This window comes from Mesoplodon mirus (genome assembly GCF_964341445.2).
Source record: "Mesoplodon mirus genome assembly, chromosome: 10".
NCBI classification, from domain to species: Eukaryota; Metazoa; Chordata; class Mammalia; order Artiodactyla; family Ziphiidae; genus Mesoplodon; species Mesoplodon mirus.
The window spans coordinates 16086963-16106778 of record NC_138986.1 but is presented as its reverse complement, the minus strand read 5'-3'; the positions used below and the strand labels follow the sequence as shown (position 1 = coordinate 16106778).

The window sequence follows — 19816 nt, the reverse complement described above, 5'->3', positions numbered from 1 at the left end:
AAATTAGATAAAAAATTCTTAATCCTCAATATATAATCCATAAAGGCCGGACAAGCTTCACGATTCAAATTCATTTCCCTAACCGGAGTGAAACAATATTACTTGTTAGAGATTATACTTATTTCTCACTAGATTTATGAATAACTTCTACATGACTATATATTTTGAGTAATAGCAACACATGGGTCAACAGACATTAAATTTTCTTCCCTTAGAAAAGAACTTTCAACTGGAGAGAATGGGGTTAAATCAAGTCACCTGAGAGTCATTCTTTGTGATACAAATTCTTTTTGAAGTTATAGTAAACAATGTCCCCTTAATTTCCTTTCCTTCCTTTTCTGTATTTACATACACACGCCTACTCCACAGAGATCCCTCCATCTCTCCTACCCCTTCCAGCTATGAACAGTACCCTATTTACAGTGGACTGTAAGTAGAAATTCCGAGAATTTCTTCAAGGTATAGCCACCATCCGGTCCCTCTGAGATGAAAGAACGGCGGCTCTGTTACTGCGAATTTCCTTCAGAACCACCTTTCGCTTTTCCCTCCTTCCTGAGCACCGCTGACCCGTGCGTGTTGGGGATAAGGGTGGAGGTACGAGGGAGTCCGCGCACGGCCTCCGGCGACACCGGCTCTTCCTAGCCCAACCTGAACCTCCAAGGCCGCAAAGCCCGGGGCTCTTCCTCCATCCCCGGACGCGGCCAACCCTCGCTTCCCCAGGGCAGGGCTCCGCTCAGGTCCGTGCAACCAGCCAAGTCGGGCCCGCACCGGGCCGGCCCGGCCCGCCCGTCCGTAGCAGCCCCTGGACCCCCGCCAGCGGGGATGGGCGTGGGCCCCGGCGGCCACCGCCCCGCCAACTCCGGCTCGGGAGAAGAGAGTGCGCCCCACCCGCTACGCCAGCCTCGGACCTACCTGCAGGGGAGAGCGGGGCTCCTGGACAGCGTCCACGGGCCCGAGGGCGGGCGCCGATGCGGCCGGAGCCCGTCCCGGGGACTCCAAGTAGCCCCGGTGGGGCAGGGCGGGCAGAGACGCCGGGGGACTGCCGCGGGCCAGCGCGGCCCGTCGCGGGGGTCGCGGGGACCTGGCTCTCCCCTTAGCACCAGGCCGCCGCCGCCGCCGCCATTTTGCCTTCCACTCGGTGTCGCCGCCGCCGCACTCCGCTGCAGGTTTCCCGGATGTGGGCATTTCCCGGCGTCGCTTGCGCGGGGGCCGAGGACTGGGGGCTTCGGCCCGCCCGGCGACGGGGAGCGAGCGCGCCGCCTGCGGCCTCCCGCTTTCCGTAGTCGCCCGCTTCCCTGCGTGTCTGCGAGCGTCGCCCCGCGTCGCCCCTGCCTTGCGCTGCTCAGGTGACTCGCCCCGGCTGGTGGCGTCAGGTTCCCCCCATCCCAAGCCCACTCATTTATTTCATTGTCTCTCTCTTTTCAATTGAACTCTTTCTATGGACGAATATAGGATAAAAGATGCGCATCTGGAGGAGTTTAATTCTCAGAACCTCGCTGTGGACATCGGGATTCGGGATTTCTAGATGCTTTGAAATAAATTGATCTTTGCTTAGCACTCTTTCCCCGAGTAAATCCGTGAGTAAGTATTTTCTGAATCAGCCAGATTAATATATTCTCGAACCAGGACAGATTAAGGAGTTTAGAGATTTTTAATCTGTCAGCCGACTCGGTAGAAGAGGAAGTCGTTATTGCCGTAATTGGGATAATGATGACTGCGAGAAGAGGCTTCATTTCTTGTTAGATTGAATTAGAAGTTTGGGATGGGATCAATGGTTGTATGATGTTTAAAGGTCCCGCCCACCCATTGTAAAGAGCGCCTTTGCCAATTCTGCCTCTAGAAAATATATACACTTAGTATTTTCAAATATCTCACCATTTTTTACTAGAGACAATTTTTTAAGAGTTTTTTTCTGATGTTGAATTAGTTGCTGGCTACTGTATCCAGAAGTTCAAATGTGAAAACCTGTTAAAAGATTACATTCCACGAGCACTTGGTTGAAAATCTGTATTCCACAATCACAGAGTCTGTAGAAGACATGGCCCAAAGTGGCTGACTTAATAGCTCTAGGTCTTACTTTCTTCAGCTGGAGAACTAAGTAACCTTTCAGGGTATCTTTCAGCCTCAAAATTAATATGAATTATATGAATCTAATATGTTGACAGGCCTGCTTGTCCTTTCTAGATGGATTATGTATCTGGAAGAGCAGACTGCCGCCTAAACCTTGTCACCTCTGTCACCAACCCTCAGAACTTCTTTACTTAAGCTCTTCATCTCTCTAAACCTAAAGATGGGCATCTCCAAAAACTACTGTCTTTAGGAGAATTCCTAGATAATTCAAGGACCTCAGTGAATTGCTCTATATATTAAGAGGTTTACTCCTGTGAAGTAGGGGGAGAAAAGAGCGGGGAAAGGAGAGAAGGAATGTTCAGGATAGAAGAACCAACCAACAGGATGAAACTGAGAGTGGCTGAGACTGGGAGTGGGTGGAGGTGAAAGACCAGGAAAATGCCAACTAAGGGTGCTGATGTCTGAGAATGGCAATACCTGCTATTGTGTTTGAAGGTCTTTGTGTTGCTGTGATGGAAAACCGTTGGTCCAGCTTCAGCCTATTCAACTCTTCAGTGCTTCATGGAAGAGGGATATTTTGATTTTGTTGTAGTTGTGTGGTTTTTGTTTTGTAAGTATAGTTGAGTTACAATATTGTATTAGCTTCAGGTATACAGCAAAGTGATTCAGTTCTAAATATATATTTTTTCATATTATTTTCCATTATAGGTTATTACAAGATACTGAATGTAGTTCCATGTGCTGTACCGCAAATCCTTGTTGCTTATCTGTTTCATGTATAGTAGGTTGTCTCACTTTGTTTTTATCAACAGATGTAAGGGGCAAGTCTCATGCTTGGATGACTGTAGGAACAGAGGCAGCACACATGGAAAAAGTCTGGAGAGCACTGTGGTCCTGAGAACACAGGCTCTCCCAGGAATTCACACTATCTTAGGGGAAGGCTCTCAACTATGAGCAACCCACCCTTAGGCGTGAATTGTGTTCCACCTCCTTGAGAGTGGAGAATCTACATAAATTATTTGGAATTCTGAGATTTGTCTCTCATCCATTTTTTTCAAACATTTATTCTTATCAATGTGGACTCGTGGATATTTATTTAATAGTTTGGGTATTTCTTGTTTTTGATCAATTGTTTCAGCTTTGGCTATTGGAACTCTTCCAGTTAGCTTCTGTGTCCCTATAACATACTCCCATCATTGTTTTTTTTTTGTTTTTTCTTAACTTTCTTCCTTTCTGGGACTACAAAATGCTCCAAACTATCTGATTTATTTCCTGCCCCTCCAAGGAGCCTTGGTTCCTTTTACTGGAGAATGGTATTAGAAACCAAATCTGGGTTCTTGGTGTGCTCATTGCTACTGGGGAATCCTTGCTTGTAGGATCTCTCTGGCTAATAAGTTGATTCCATACTATGCAGGAGTAAGATCTGTGTTTTGATTTGTTGCAGCTAGCATTTTACTGTCTAGTATTAATTACAATTTAGCTTCTTATAACCATGGTCTGTACAAAAATTGTTTTGACAGTTGATGCATGTCTGATGGCTATGTTAGGCTGGTCTGTCAGCTACTGTTCCCCCAAAGTCCAGTTAGTCATGACAGTTTGGAATTGACCATTAGTTTATTTTTAATTAATTAGTTTATTACCTGATCAGCTAGATTCTAGTCATTCTACTTCTCCCCTCTCACCCCCACCCCCTTTGTGGTTTTCTCCCTCTACTAATATAGTGAAATGTTGTAATTGTTTTGATGCTAAGATGACTGTGGTCTAGGCTGTTATTTAATTATTCTGTGTTGCCGCTTAACATCGTGGTTCAGAATGATACCAATGAAATAGTTTAAATAGTTGCATATCAGAGTTTGGCTCTCCCCAGGTTACATTATCTGTAAAACAAGAGTACTGCTACCGCTTCAGACCATCTAATTAGTCTGAGCTAGATATCATATTGATACCATAAGTTGAAATGAAGGCTTGATATAAACTGTACACTAATGAACTTAGTATGCTTCTTAGACAAGATTCTAAAATGGATTATTAAAAGGATGTTTCCACAATACTGTGAAATAGAAGTGTTATTCACAAAGGACAAGGAATCTTTCAATTATGCCAAAATTTTGATAGGATGATAGCTGTAGCACAGGTGTTTTCTCACAATAGCCTTATGAACAAGATAAATGTGGCAGAGTGTCAATAAGTTAGGTTGGTTTATAAATACTTCAACAACTGTAGCCAAATACCAGTGATTCGTATGTCACTGATAATTGGGAAGTGGGCCTAAGTCCATTTAACCTATCTCCTTACCAATGGGATGAGGGTGTAGAGAGCACGCTGGGCAATTCTGAAAACGATCAGCTTCTGCATTCTGCAGAAAAGATTCAAAGGTGATTGTTAGCTCTTTCCTAAAGTGAAACAAAATATGTCTCCTTAAACAGGAAGGATGGACCTATAGTAAGAATCAGAATCATCGGCATTAACTCAAGAATAGGGAGGTATGGTTTAGGGAGTATCAGGTGTGAAAATTAAGGGTTTAAGTTAAACTAGTCAGCAGTCAATTGAACAAATATCAGAATAGGTAAAATAAGCTGAGACAGCATTACAAAGGAATATCGTACCCAGAACCAGGATGGCAGATTCCTGTCATACTCTCGGCAAGGCAGACACCACTGGAAAAGTATTCATTTTGGAAGTCACACTTTAATGATGGCCTTTATTTATTTTTTGCGGTACGCGGGCCTCTCACTGTTGTGGCCTCTCCCGTTGTGGAGCATAGGCTCCGGACGCGCAGGCTCCGCGGCCATGGCTCACGGGCCCAGCCGCTCCGCGGCATGTGGGATCTTCCCAGACCTGGGCACAAACCTGTGTTCCCTGCATCGGCAGGCGGACTCTCAACCACTGCGCCACCAAGGAAACCCAGGCCTTTATTTTTTAAAGGGAAAACAAAATTGTGAGTTTAGTTCAATTCAGGCTAATTCAGGGCTTACTATGTATCAGATACTGTGTTAAACATTGTTCATACAACACTAAGACATGGGCCCTGTTCTTGAACTTGTGGTCCAGTAGAGGGAGACAGGCTGCTTAGCAAATGGCTGTAAGCACAATATAAGTTCTGCACAATGGGCTTTTGATGCAGAGTACAGTTTAGCCCAGATTGTCAGAGGCCAGGGAGAGCTTTCTTGAGAAAATGACACCTAAGAGGAGTCCAGAAAGGTATGCAGGATTTAGCCAAGAAGGGCAAGAAAGGTGGGGAAGGGAACCTTGCCCACAAGAAACCATTGAAAGGATTTTTAAAGTTTACGCCAAAGAAGCTACAATACGTAGTTCTGAATATTTGAACATATGATGAAAAGAATTAAATTTGTTTTTTGTGGCTCCTGAGAAAAGACAAATGGAAGTAAATTTCAGTTCAGTATGTGAAAATTCACTTATTTAGTTGAACCTTAGAGTAAAGCACCCCAACAGAATGCAAATTCGATAAAATGATTGGTGTTTGGTTCCATCTCATAGGTTCACATGATCATTTCATTAACCCACAATAATGATTCTTTTTTTATAGGATTGTGTTGGATCCCGCTCACACACTAAAACCCTGCCATAATGCAATATCAATTACAGCTGTCCAAACAAGGAGGCTACATTGGGAAATGGGAAACTTTATCATGGTATATTTTCAAGTAGAGGTTAGATGATAATTTGTTGGGAATGCTGTGGAGGTGTTGATTAGACTTAGTTTGGAGATGCCCTCCAAGATATCTTTCACCTCTGAGATCCTACAGCCCTCAAAAGAAATTCTATTTGATAGTCCCATGAATAAAAGCAGTGAGAATTAAATTCATAAATTAGGGTTTTATTTATCAATAAGGATATAGAAGTTTCTTATGTTTCTTATTAAGTCTGACAGAACTCTTAAATTGATAGAAAATGTAACATTATTCAAATGTACTTCCTTCTACTTATGGTTACAAATACCCTTAAATCAAAGCTTCAAACTTCAAACTTGTGTCCATTCCAAGGTAGTATGCTAAGCCTGTATGTCTGGTTCCCTCCCTCTACCAATTATTTACTGTAATGATCAAGGGAAATTGTATACATTGTTGCGGGAAACTGAGAAGGGTGCTAACAATGTACATGTAACCTTCAAACGTACATGTATCTTTCCAGCAGCAGATAATACGGATCGAAGCAGAGGCACAAGTTTGCCATTTACTGTACATAGAAAATGTGCCACCTGGGAGCTAGGGTCTTTCAGGGATGAGATCAAGTCTGGGCCGTTCAAAGCAAAGATGTTAGCCTGCCGAGTAGAATGGGAGGATGCCTGTACCGGATGAAGAGAGGGACACTGTAGCTTAGGCTGCAACAAGACATTCATACCAAGGGAAATATAAAGTCTGAGGAAAATTCTTAGCTATATTTTTATTATTGAATTCATGTGTTGACTGCTAGAGAATGTGCATCTACAAATATAACATGTATATTTCATTTTTTTTTACAGAAAAACTACATTGATGGATAGAAGACAGTATGAAAAGAATTGTCTCTCTTTGAGATTAAGTACTTAAAACTTTTGACTGTCTTTTCTACAATAAATGACTTTTGTAACAACAGAAAGTTTTAAAAATTAGCCCCAGCAATAAAACTATAAACAGATTAAGAATTCCTATCAGCAACATTTTCTTTCCTTCCCTGATTCTTTGGAATTCAAAGTTACTAATTATCTTCAGTCGATTTTTTTTTTTTTTTAGGCTATGCTGTGCAGCATGTGGGATCTTAGTTCCCCGACCAGGGATCGAACCTGTGCCCCCTGCATTAACCACTGGACTGCGAGGCAAGTCCATGCAGTCAAATATTTTTGAGCCAAATATATATAAAACAGCAGATGCATGTATGTATTCCATTTTAAACTGTTAACAAAAAAACAAAATCCAAAAAACCCTGAGGTAAGGCGGCATAAAAAAACTGCAAATATTTATTGGGACGGAAAGACAAAACTTCATAGTAATTATTGTTGGAATTGTAAAGTAAATAAACATACACTTCAATTGTATAATACGAGGGATTTGTCATTAAGGTCTTAACAGTTCAATAATGCATTTAATCTAACAAACTTTAGAAAGACAATATCATAAAATTGTCTTAAAACACTGTATATTAGGTCATCATTAACATTAAAGATAAAGATGGCAAAACTCTATACTCCTACCACATCATCATACTAGTCTCTTGCATGTTACCTATCAAATTCGTTTGTAAGTCAGCTCATTTATCAATGTCAAGTTCTATTTTATTGCACAATGTCCAATTCAGCAATTTTCAACTACGTTGTAAAACTAAATAAAAGCAAAAATCCTTAGGAAAAATGTACTTGTCTTTTTTCTTTTCAAGAGAAATAAAGTTGGGTCTAAGGAGCTGACAGAGTTCTGTTCAAACCCATTCTAGTAAAGGAAACTGTCAAAACATTTTCACCTTTAAAAAAATTTGAACACTACAAAAATTTTGCCATTTTTGTTCTCAATTCTTTCTGAAAAAAGTTTACAAAAATTATTAAGGGAATAAAATGTGGAAGAACTGAAGAAAATACTTGTAGTAAAAAGAATAAATACTAGCTAAGGCCACCAGGGAGGGGTATACCCCACATACCGTTGATAAAAAGGATAGAAACCCATTGGTGGTTTGACATTTTTGAGCCCTACATCAGAAATGAAGAGTTGGTTCCCTGCGCTGTGCAGAATTGTGCTGAAGGCAGTGCGTTTATCAGCACGAGGATCCCTCTCATGTTCTTCCACACGGTCCAATTCTTTTGCCATCAGTCCTTAATCAGACTCTAGCTACTAACTATTAGAAGAATATTCAACTAACAAAAGCTGAAACTGGGCATCAAAATTAACAATAGCTTACGGGTGCTTCCCCTGCAAATTTCACATTTTCCAATCATAAAAATTTGCATAGAGAAGCTGGAATTTGAAAGGCTGTAACTGTATGTTTTACATGAAATCTTTTAGTATCTTCATGAAAAAAGTTGTCTAGTAACATAAATTGCTTCTGCATCAGTTCCACAAACAAGACAAGGACCTAAAACATCCAAACTGTTCACAGACAAAGTCCTGTTGGGAAGCAAGCTTGTGATTTCAATACGGTCTTTGGCAGGATCAGTGATGAGCCAGGAGCTTATAAGAGACTGATGAACATTAGCTTGGTTACTAATGCTATGAGACAAAAAAGTACTATTTCTTCCTCCTGGGAAAAGAAAAGAAAAGGTGAAAACTGCTTTCAAGACTAATTTTATACTAGTAAACATCTGAAATTCTAATACTTAAAAAAGGCAATGATATATATTGGTTTTAATTCTCAAGAATAACTGGCTGATAATTCCATTATAACACATCACCATTTTTGACTAAAGGCTTAGTCAGTGATATTAAATACTCAAATTTCCATGGGATAATATGGTTATCAAACTTGAAATCTTCAGCAAAGCACAAGATTCATTTTGACCCTGTCTTCCTGTTTATTCTTTAATGGAAAGTCTCAGAAATGTACCAAAATGCCTAGAAGACAAGTAGAATAAATGTAGATAATATATGGAAATCTAAGTTCTTAGGTAATCAAAAAATGAAAATTTCTGGATGTATTTCTAGATGAATATTTCTAAAAATATATTTATTTCTATATGTCTAAAAATATAATCAACTTGCTTTAGATCTCCTTTTATGCTTTGCCTTTATTTCAGGTAAATGTTCTTAAAAGTAGAATTTAAGAACACTACCAGATTATACACTTTTATGTCTGACAGTGCTCTTCATTTAATACAGGATTAAGTGGGGCAGAAGCAGTATATTTCAGTTTTAGCCTTCATTTGCAATTTTCTTTCCTTTCAACTTTCTGCCAGATCAAATAAAGACAGATTTCATTTACTCAATAAATGGCTGAGTACCTACTATATGCCAGGCTGTGTGCTAAGTGCTGGGAATACAAGGCGAAGTCCCTCATATCTTGAAGCTTAAAGATCAGTGAGTTTAGATCTTGCTGATTCTTAAAGCCCAGCTCAACTTCCTTCTCTAAGAAGCCTTTGAAGACGACTCCAGTTCATGCTTCTCTTTTCCTTCCTGGAACCCCCAGCACTTATACGCACCACTAATAACTTACTACCTTGTAACATTTCTTAGATGATTTAACTTTGCATGCCCCCTTCTCCATAACTAAATTAAGTATTTAAGAGCAGGTTGTATAGATGATATTTATTTTACCTTTTCACAGTGTCTAATATTGTTCCTTGCGACACTAGGCACAGAATATAGTAAATGGCTCTTTCCCGTCTAACCAAGGTTCTTCAAAGAGTAAAATCTCAAATGCAAGATAGTGGGGGTAGGGAAAGAAGAAATAAAAAACCAACTGCTTAGCTAATCCTTATTATTTATTAGAAACTAATAAAATTCTTAATTTCTCCATACATGAAGTTATTAGCATAGACGTGCCGCATGCTCTACACACACCATACATACTTCTCCAGAATTCTTCTGGAGACGTTTTAGATTTTTCCTTCTTAGTTTCTGTTTACCTTTTACTGCTCCTATATTTTAAATGACTCTTGACTACTGTGAAAATTAACGTTAGAACCACGGTGCTAACTCTCCTCCCTGCTTCTGCTTTTTCCATCCCCCTCCCCAGTCTATTTTCTACACAGTCGCCTAAGTGATTCTTTGGAAACATAAGACAGATCACCCCACTCCCCTGCTCAACATTCTCCAGTGGCTTTCCGTCACATCCAGAACAGAGCCTGAAGGCCTCATCCCCGTCGGTCTTCAGAGTCCTCCGCAGCTCCTGCCACCGCACACTCCCGGCTTGCTGAACTGCACCCACACTGGCCTCCTTGCTGTTCTGTCTCAGGCCCTGGGAATTTGCTGTTTCCTCCACCTGGCATGCGTTCCTGTGACTCGTACCTCCACCTCCTCAGGTCTCTGCTCAAATGTTCTCCCTGCCAAGCGGCCCCTCCTCCACTAATTCTTCATCCTCCTATTCTCTTCACTCTTCTTCATAGGCATCAGGGTATTTGGTCCAGATCTTTTCCTTCTTGCTGTCTCCTTTCCTACTTTGCTGTGCTCTACAGTGTCTCACAGGGGCAAACTCCTTTTTCCAGGCTCCTTTGCCATCTGCCTTCCAGGCAGACCCTGCCCATGGGAGGCACTACTGTGGGTGACTGAAAGGCAGATGGGGTGGGGTGGGGGAAGGAAAAGGCTCCAGGTTCCTGGCAACGACAACACAGGCTGAGGTGGCACCTTTTCTGCTGATCCAGAACCAACCTGGACAGCGCTTCCAACAGTACAGCAGAGGTATTAACAACTGTGGGTTTCTGGGCATTCCTCTTTTTTTGCTATTTGCTCTTCCAGCATCCCTCCCATTCCCTTTTGTTCTTCGAGACCTTCTAACACACATGAAACCGATTCCTTCTAAATCCAGGGTAGTTTCTGTTTTTCTGCTTAGACTTTTACTGAGACATTATCTATCTTACTTACTGTCTACTGGAATATTTGCTCTATGTGCCTCGAGGCTTTTCTGCTCACTGTCATGGGCTCTAACACCTAGAAGAGTGCCTAGCGTGTGGTAGGCACTTGATAAACATTTGCTGAATGAATGAACAAATAAACTTTGGAACCACAGACAAACTCAAAAACAAGAAGGTTAGAAAATGCAAAAAAACAGAAACAAAAATACCTCTTGATTTTAAGTGTATAGTTTCTGGCTGACCTTTACTTACCTCTGTCTTTAATCAGGAGACAGGGCCTTTTAGTCTGAGGAGAAACCAGTACCTTAATCCATAAAAGATCAACTTTTGTCTTGCCATACACCCTTGACAATGTAGTGTAAGAGAGCTGTCAATGCCTATCCTGTGGCATGAGGGCCCACAACAATGTACTCACAAACAAGACCCCTAGCTGTCCGAAGTTAGCCAGCTAACAGCATTTCTAGTCATCAGCAGTATAGTGGTCAGTAGCTGACAGTCAGATTTCAAGCCCTGTGATACTAGAATTTACCCTGAGGCCAGAGAATGGAAACATTTTGTCATTCCTTAATGTTAAAAATACGAGAATTTCTAATTTGGTATTTAAAAATATAATAAAATTACACACAAGAATCTTCATTACAATTTTTTACCTTGGTGAAAGAGTGATGATTTCTCAGGAACATCTGTGGAGGCATCCCAATGCCAGAGAGATCCATCTTCAGAACAAGTAAACAGATGATCTGGGTTGGATGGGTGAAAGTGAACTTCCCACACTAAAAGACAAGAACCAAGAAGCTTATTCTTGTGTAGATCAGTTGAACAAACATTAAAACCCTGTCTCTAGGCATCACCTTCCATTAACCTCCATCACACACCTTCAAACTCCAAGCCTGGGATAAAAATCAAAGGCTTCAGGATCAAAGAAAAGACATAACTCTCCAAATGGCTAACACATGTAGATAAGATAAAGAAGTCAAGTAAATCTACTTGTGTATTGAGCCAGCAAATGAATGAAAATAAATGCTAGTCATTTGACCTAGTACAATTTTTTTATGGAAAAGTATGACAATGGAATAATTCTGAAAAGATTTTTTGAAAATTGTTAAGTTCTCTTATTTTCAGTTCCTGTGTCATTAACACATGAAGGTTATATTACTGGAAACAGAGAGAAGACCATAAAAGTAGAATACAAATGAATTTCTAAGAGACATAGTCCAATTTTGGCTCATGCCAAGGCTCTGGATACTTCTGGCCTGTATCACAGAAATAGCAACTAGCTCCCAGCAAACCAAAACCTGGAAATGCTCCAAAAATCTGGATCTGGTTTCAGATGAAAGACTTAAGAAGCCAGCTTGGGACTGGGGACCCCTCAAGCTCTAAACTTGGAAGGGAACTTGGTGTGCCAATAGGTATCTGGGAGCCAAGGACTGCCCAGGACTCCTTAGGAAGAGAGCTGCAGCATGAAGGTAAAACAGTAGTCTGTGAACAAGGGTTTCGTGATTCTGGGTTAGGTAACCTTAGAGAGGCAGCATAGAAAGTGCTCAGAGTGTAGCATAAAAAGTGCAAGGCACGTGTTTGCAAGCTGGCATTTTCATTCTGACAGTGACCACAATTAAACACGCCGGAAAACCAAAAGGTCACCTTCCTCCAGAAAGGAATGCGTGCTGGTTGAGTCCCCGTGTAAAGTACATTCATACTGTTTCATTAAAACAAAGTAAAACAAAACAGCCTATACAGCCATTAGCAGACTGCCCAAATCTAGATTCTTATGTATTTATATACTGTCAAATTAGAAAACAAACCTCTATAAAACATCTTATTTCTAGCCAAGAGTCAAGATGAATTCAAAATACACTACAAGCCACTACACTCGTGTGTTCTGTTGAACGATACAGGCTGGCGTTTAAAAATGGGCTGGTGGGCTTCCCTGGTGGCGCAGTGGTTGAGAGTCCGCCTGCCGATGCAGGGGACGCGGGTTCGTGCCCCGGTCCGGGAGGATCCCACGTGCCGCGGAGCGGCTGGGCCTGTGAGCCATGGCCGCTGGGCCTGCGCGTCCAGAGCCTGTGCTCCGCAACGGGAGAGGCCACAACAGTGAGAGGCCCGCGTAATGCAAAAAAAAAAAAAAAAAAAAAAAGGGCTGGTGAGAAGAGATCTGGAAGTTTGTAATTCTAACTACCACTAGGGTAGCAACAACAGGCTCTAAGGGCACACCTATTCCTTTTTATTCTTTTTACCTGGACGTAGCCATACCTGGAAGAGGGAAAAAGTTTCTATTTGCTTCTTAAATATAATCTTAAAAATCATTTATCTTTCCAAAGTATTAATAACGTGAAACAAACTTAGAAGTTGCAATACTGGTATAATGTTTGCTCTTTTATAGTTTTATTGAAGCATTAATACCAACTTCTCTTAAGTCAGAATTTAAAACTATAATCCACCCTGACATGTGGTGATAAAATGAAAAATTTCTGTTCAGCCAAGAAATCTCCACCAAAATCAAATGACAAACATTAAAAACAAGGCAAGAGCCTATATATTTTGTTCTTGTTGAAAGAAAAATAGAAAAAGGTACAATAATAAATTGAAGAACACACAGATTAGCAAATATAAAAAATAACAGCCTGCATTTGCATGGGAAAAGTGCATTCTCACATACTGGGTGTGGCAGTATAAACTCGTATTATTTTTATGTAGAACAATTTGACAACATGAATCACAGCTTTAAAATTATGCAAACTTCTGGACTCATCAATTCTATTTCTAAAAAACTATCCTAAGAAAAGAAGCACATAAAGATGAATATGTAAGGATAATCACTACGGTTTTATGTATAATAAACATGTTAAAGAATGTAAATTTCAAATAAAAAGGGATTAGTTAATTATTATAAATTTATACAATTCAGTCAAAAACTCTGCTGTAGAATGATCCATAGGTATCATTATGGAAAGCTGCTTATAATACATTGTATAGCTCACACACCAAAAACTTATGTATCACCACAATACTTACTTTCAGCTTCATGAGCCTTCAGTAGAGACACGGGCATCGTACCTTGTCTAATATCCCAAATACTTAACATTCCATCCTGACCACCGGTAGCTACAACATGCTGCTGGTTGGGATGTCTATCAACACAGTGGAGTGGCACTCGGTCACCAGTCCTTTAATGGGAGATACAATGACTTCACACAGTTGTAAAGTATAATTTATCTTTGAATAACCTATGAAACCTGTTTCTTTCCAGTAACTAAATGATAATTTTGTGGCTGGAGCTACTGGCTAAACTTAAATCATGTCAAAAAACTGACTACGTTAAATATACCTCTAAATATTAAAATTCTGAGGGGGAGTTAAAGGCCAGAGTTATTCATTCTCTCTTCAATTTGGACACATAAGGAGCAAGATAATTTGATGGTAAGATATGCAAAACATTTCCATTTCTTGGCTTTTTAAAAACATTATATATCAACTAAACAGCATATTCCTTACTTCTACTCTACCTTATTTAATGCTTAGTTTATATAACTTTTTTTCCAGCTTAACACATGCTATTTTCTAATTAAAGAAGAGAAGATTGCATACATAGAAAGGGGATTTCTGCTCAAAAAAATATCTTGGATTGTATTTTTCTCCCAATCACATCTAGAGTGTATTATTAGTAGAACAGAATATTCTATTAATATATTAATAGAATATTCCCACTATTCATAGAATCATTTGATGAGCAAAAAGTTCCCCATTAAATAACATAAACTTCAAAGAGATTAATAGAAACTTCTGAATCAATACAACAAATATTTACCAAATGCAGCATGGTACTATCAAGCCCATCCAACTATACAGCTGACCCTTGAACAACATGGCTCCACTTACATATTAATACTTTTCCATAGTAAATATACAGTGCTACATGACCCGAGGTTGGTTGAATCTGTGGATGTGGAACCTCTGATACAGAGGATTCCACGTATATGGAGGGCTGACTATAAGTTACACAGGGATTTTCGAGTGTAGAGAGGGTCAGTGACTCTAACTCCCTACATTGTTCAAGGGTCAACTGTATTTGCTTTATCAAATTTAGTCAGAGATTATTCTCTTAGCATGCAATTAAAATACAATATGGTTTAAAGTCAGTTGCTATAAACAGTCAAAGAAATTTGCTTCACACTACTGAAATTACAAATCAAAACTTACAGTGATAATATCTGAGAGGGCTCATTTCCTTGTTGTCTAAAATCCCATATTTTTAACTGTCCAATTGAATTTACTGTAAGAATCTCAGGAGTTCGAAGAAAGGTTACAGCATGGAGTGTACTGCTATCTGCATTGTCTACAAATGAAGAAAACAGCATTGTGTGTTGACAGGTCCCCCTTTTCCATGAAAATTTTAAACTGCATTCCCTCCATTGACTGAAATATTACAAATGAAATTTTAAATAAGTCACAGTTTAATTTCTATAGAAAAATGCAATAATATACATGTTAAAATGGACTGTCCTTTAATAGAAAAATTATATCACTCACAGGACAGCTGAACTGTTTTCCAAATGGAGGGCTAAGTTTTCATTTATTTCTCTATTTCCACTTTAGGTTGTTACCCTCCATTTCTGAGACAGCTGTTCAGGTTCCTTTATATCCAATTTTACTTCTCTCTACTGCATAACCCAGAACCTTCATTCTACTGAGCCAAACACCATTGCTTCCTACAGAGCTCATTCTGACCTGTATTATTCCGCTGACTTATCTCAAATCTATACATCTTTATCTTCATCAGCTCTCTTCTCCTCCATGAAGTCCTTCCTGATTGCTTTAACTGTCCTTTTCCTTTTCATAGCGTGTTTAAAACTTATACCACTTAATTTACTATACACTTAAACTGTTTGTGACCCTCCTCCAAACTGCCACCAGGCAGTGGTCCCTAAAAGCTAAACAAACAGTGTTCCTCAGAACTAAAAATCATAACACAAAAAACTGATTCATGGGCTCAATCCAGACGTTTTGATTTAGGAGGTCTACGGTGATGGGCTGTTAAAAATCTCCTCAGGCAAGTCTGTGCAAAGTATGGTTGAGAACTACTACACTAGAATAATCCTTCTAAAGCATGACAGGGGGTACATCACCCCTTTGCTCAAAAACTTTCAATGGCTCCGTAGTTGCCCACCTAACAAAACGTAACCTCTACAGCTGTGCATTAGATTCTTCACAACCTGACTGCAATTTACCTTTCTTGTTTCATTTCTTACTTCTCCTATATAAATATCTAAAGTCAGTTCAAACTACACTTTCTGTCATTCTCTGAATGGCCTTACCCTTCCTCCATGCTGTTCCCTTTATCTGGTGTGCCACCTTTTAGTATTATTTATGGTTTGGAACCTAGATTAAATGGATTGCCACCTGCCCCTCAATTCTTTATCTGATAATCCCCTCTGGCTGTCCTCTCCACAAATTTCTTTTTCTTCTAGTCACTCCTTCATACAGGCCTTATCAACATACTGTCTTGATAAAGGGATCCTGCTTTGTGTATTTTAAAATCCCTCAAACACCTAGCATTGCATTTACTTAGCACATGGTAGCTGCTCAATTACTATGCAATAGACCAAAGAAATAGGATTTTTCTTACCTATAGTTCTTATAGCTTCCTTGTGATCAGCTCTGAAGAGATTTATTCGACCATCTTCTCCAACTGTGACAATTTCTGGGTTGCTGCACACAACACCTGTGCATGGTGCACTGCTACAGGAAGGACTGCCTGGACCCGTGTGGTGATGAGCTGTTGTCCACTGCTGGCTGACTGACAGAGTCTACATGTCACAAATGAGGCTATGATTAATCAAAGCAAAGCTCCAAAAAACTAGAGCTTTCCCCAACTACAATTGTGTCTCACACCTTTCTAGAAACATAGTAACTCTTTTCCCTTTGTATTTCCAAGCATTAAGGTCTAGAAACTACTTCCATTAAAGCTCTGTATATACCGGATTAGATTCAAAAGAAACGCTTTTTAATGACATCCCAAACTTATCTCAAACTAAAGAAATGGTTTTTAGGTATCAGGTAATTATGTGTTCAAAGGCAACTCTAAATTCTTAAGGGGACTGGCCTACATTTAAGAGAAAATCTCTGCAGTGCTTTCCAAATGACTCCATTAAGAAAAATAGTTAAGACTTCCCTGGTGGCACAGTGGTTAAGAATCCACCTGCCAATGTAGAGGACACCGGTTCGAGCCCTGGTCCGGGATGATCCCACATGCCGCGGAGCTACTAAGCCCATACGCCACAACTACTGAGCCTGTACTCTCGAGCCCGAGAGCCACAACTACTGAACCCGCGTGCTGCAACTACTGAAGCCCGTGCACCTAGAGCCCGTGCTCTGCAACAAGAGAAGCCACCGCAATGAGAAGCCTGAACACCGCAACGAAAGAGTAGCCCCCGCTCGCCGCAACTAGAGAAAGCACGCGCGCAGCAACAAAAGACCCAATGCAGCCAAAAAAAGAAATAAAAAAAAAATAAAAGCATTGCTGAAATAAACAGTAAAAAAAAAGAAAAATATTTAACTAGACCTGGCTCTTGTATTTACTAGGCATGCCTATTAGTAAGATGACCTTGATTAATCCCCAAATCTAAGTAAGCATGCTCTTCTAGCAACTTAAAACTTCTACTTCAAGTGGGGCTATTTTAAAGGACTGCCCTTACCACTATGCTCTGAAGATCAGCAGTCAGGCTTTGGCACACACAAGAAAAGCATTGTAAAAAATGTTAAGCCTTCATATAGTATATCCTCTCTTTCAATTGAAACCTAGGTTCTATCTGAAGCAAAGTAGCTATTCCTGTTCTCTCTCATGATGCTTGAGCTAGAAAGTGCTCTTTCTTTCTTCAAAAGACCAGACTAGGATCTTAAAAGAGAATTACAGGAAAAGTACTTGCCAGAATACCATATTGTTAGAACTAACCTAAGAGAATATAAGAGATACCCAATTTGAATGAACGTTCACACAAACATGGTTCTAGAATTAATCTACTAAAAGGTGGGTAATACAATGATTTTCCCCTCCATGTTTTAAGACTATAAAACTTTATTATTTGTGTCATTATTAAGTACAGTTTTCTTTAAACCTTCCTAAAAACAATTAAAATGCAAATTGAGATTTCAAACAAAAGTTCTTTACCTGGTTATTCGGATGGTGAAGGAAAACTGTTACACATCCTGTTGATGAAGCAGCTACAATTCTTTCCTGGTCAAAAAACTAAGTAGAAAATTCTTGCTTGTTATAGATTCATAAATATTAGCAGGGAGGAAGCCATTTGTTTGACTCAATTCGTAGTATAACAATTTTAAAATGCAAAGAGCCTATAAATGCTAAGCAAATAAAATGTGAGAGTCAAAAGTCCATTCCCACCACTTACTACCAGCTTTGAGACCCTGGCCAAGTTAAGTTCTCTAAGCCTTGGTAAACTTGCAAAACAGAGAACTAATCCCTGCTAGGCTGTTATGAGAACTCAAAAAGCAAAAACATGTAAAGTGCCTTGCACAGTATTTGTCACATAGTACATGCTCCAAAGATCTTAGTCTCAGTGCTCTCATTAAGACAGAGATCATAGTACTTGATTCAACAAGCATGCGATGAGAATGAAATTAACTTATGTAAACGGTGCTTGGCAGATAGTAGATGGTCAATTGGCAAACAAACAAGTTAGGATTAATTCCACATCCCCTTCCCCAGTCCTGATTCTGCCATTAAGCAGCTATATGATGTTGGCAAATCGTAACCTATAGGGAACTCAGTTTCTTGTAAACCTGGGGTGAGACTAGACAAACTTTAAGGTCCTTTACATCTCTAAACGTAAAGATCATTCTCAGTTTTTTAAAAGTTAGTTTTTGGATATTACACAACTTACTTGTAAATCCATTACATCACCATGGTGTCTGATATCACACAATAACTGATGGTCTCCTTCAAATCCTCCATCAGAGTCCAAGTTCCCAAAATCTCCAATAGACCACAGTGAAACATAATTTTCCTGTAAAGCAGAACATTTTATCTTGAGATGAAATATATGTCAAACTCTCCGAAATTAAAAATTGCACTGCCTTCAATCAACCTTGCTTTAAAAGCATCCCAGGCAAATGGAATGATAATCATTAAAAAAGAGGAGATACGGGGCCATCGATGGCTCTGAGGTACAAGGCAACCGAGCCCGAGACGTGCATTCGGGGGACAGAGAAGGGCGAGAAGAGCCAGAAGAGAGAGTTCGCGCGCCGGCGGCCGGGGGCGCGGTTCCAGGAGGGAAGGAGGCAGGGGCTTCCCGGGCCGGGAACGGGGGTACCTCATTGTCCCAAGAGCCCGTGGCGAAAGTCTCCGCGGTCTGCAGGCTCCCCGGAGGTACCGGTCGCCAGCGGGTCTTGCTGATTTTCTGTGACACAAACTTGGCATAAATCTCCTCCATGCCGAAAGCAACCAGGCCAGGGACAGCGAGAAGCACAACCCGCGCCACTCAGTCCCGCCCCTTCCCGCTGAGCCCTGATTGGAACGGACCGTACGAGGGACGGTGGCTGCAGAGAGCCAATTCTCCTCTGTCGGCAGTGCGGGAACGAACCACCAACCCTCAAGTGGGAGGACGCTGGGACGCCCTGCCCCACCCAGGAGGCTCTGAACCCAGGCAAGGGTGTTTCCCGTTCTTGTGCTGTAGGACCTGCTCCTAATCTGCAAACGGTATAGAAACACCGAAACAATACATTTGTGCAATAACTTTGCAATGTAAGACAAATTTAAGAGCAAAACCTAAACAAAATCAATGCAAGAGAAACGACCTAGTAGCCACACCTAAGCATTGTCTTGCATTTCACCGCGCATAGAAAATACTCAAAATTCTTAAATCCTCCTGGAAGTACGTCCATCAACGTACCAATCTGTTATTCAAAACCTCTCCCTCCCCGTCCCCCAAACAAATCCTTTTCTTCAACGTTATTAATACACACTGTCAGAAACTGGAGTTGCAATTCTGAGGACCCCAGTTCTAATTTGGACTCCCATTGCCTGTGTGAGCATCCTCAATTCATTTATGTATATAATTAAGAATGATTTTTAATTGTAACGTCGACAGCTCAGGAATCAGAGCCTTAGGTTCCTTCGTGCTTTTGATTAGACCTATGATACACTCTCCCCCGCTTTTAAAAAAATTCCTGTCTCTCAGAATCCTGCCCATCCTTCAAGGACCAGTTCTTTCCTCTATCTTTTCCTATTACTCCAGCCCATAA

At 40.5% G+C, this 19816-nt stretch overlaps 2 protein-coding genes and 1 long non-coding RNA gene across 4 annotated transcripts in view; 1 reads left to right on the top strand and 2 right to left on the bottom strand.

The window, feature by feature from the left end:
• Positions 1 to 1274, bottom strand: part of LATS1 (large tumor suppressor kinase 1) — a 41918-nt gene extending 40644 nt beyond the window's left edge. Inside the window, exon 1 of one of the 2 annotated variants that reach the window (XM_082634323.1) lies at positions 913 to 1274. In XM_082634323.1, coding sequence (XP_082490449.1) covers positions 913 to 1185 — 273 coding nt within the window. In that variant the 5' untranslated portion in view covers positions 1186 to 1274. The remainder of the gene's footprint in view (positions 1 to 912) is intronic. The other variant, XM_082634322.1, reaches the window with a different exon arrangement.
• Positions 1217 to 6850, top strand: LOC309811512. The gene is made up of 4 exons (XR_014295197.1): positions 1217 to 1346; positions 1453 to 1581; positions 6554 to 6612; positions 6804 to 6850. It is a non-coding gene; the product is annotated as an uncharacterized lncRNA (long non-coding RNA).
• A 181-nt stretch (positions 6851 to 7031) lies between these two features.
• NUP43 (nucleoporin 43) lies at positions 7032 to 19052 on the bottom strand. Its single transcript, XM_082634324.1, has 8 exons — positions 18886 to 19052; positions 18457 to 18579; positions 17727 to 17804; positions 16185 to 16365; positions 14759 to 14894; positions 13574 to 13725; positions 11212 to 11334; positions 7032 to 8295 (listed from the first exon to the last, which is right to left on the bottom strand). Exons 1-8 carry the CDS (start codon positions 19003 to 19005, stop codon positions 8066 to 8068), a joined length of 1143 nt encoding a protein of 380 aa, XP_082490450.1. The 5' UTR covers positions 19006 to 19052; the 3' UTR covers positions 7032 to 8065.
• Between the last annotated feature and the right edge of the window lie 764 nt (positions 19053 to 19816).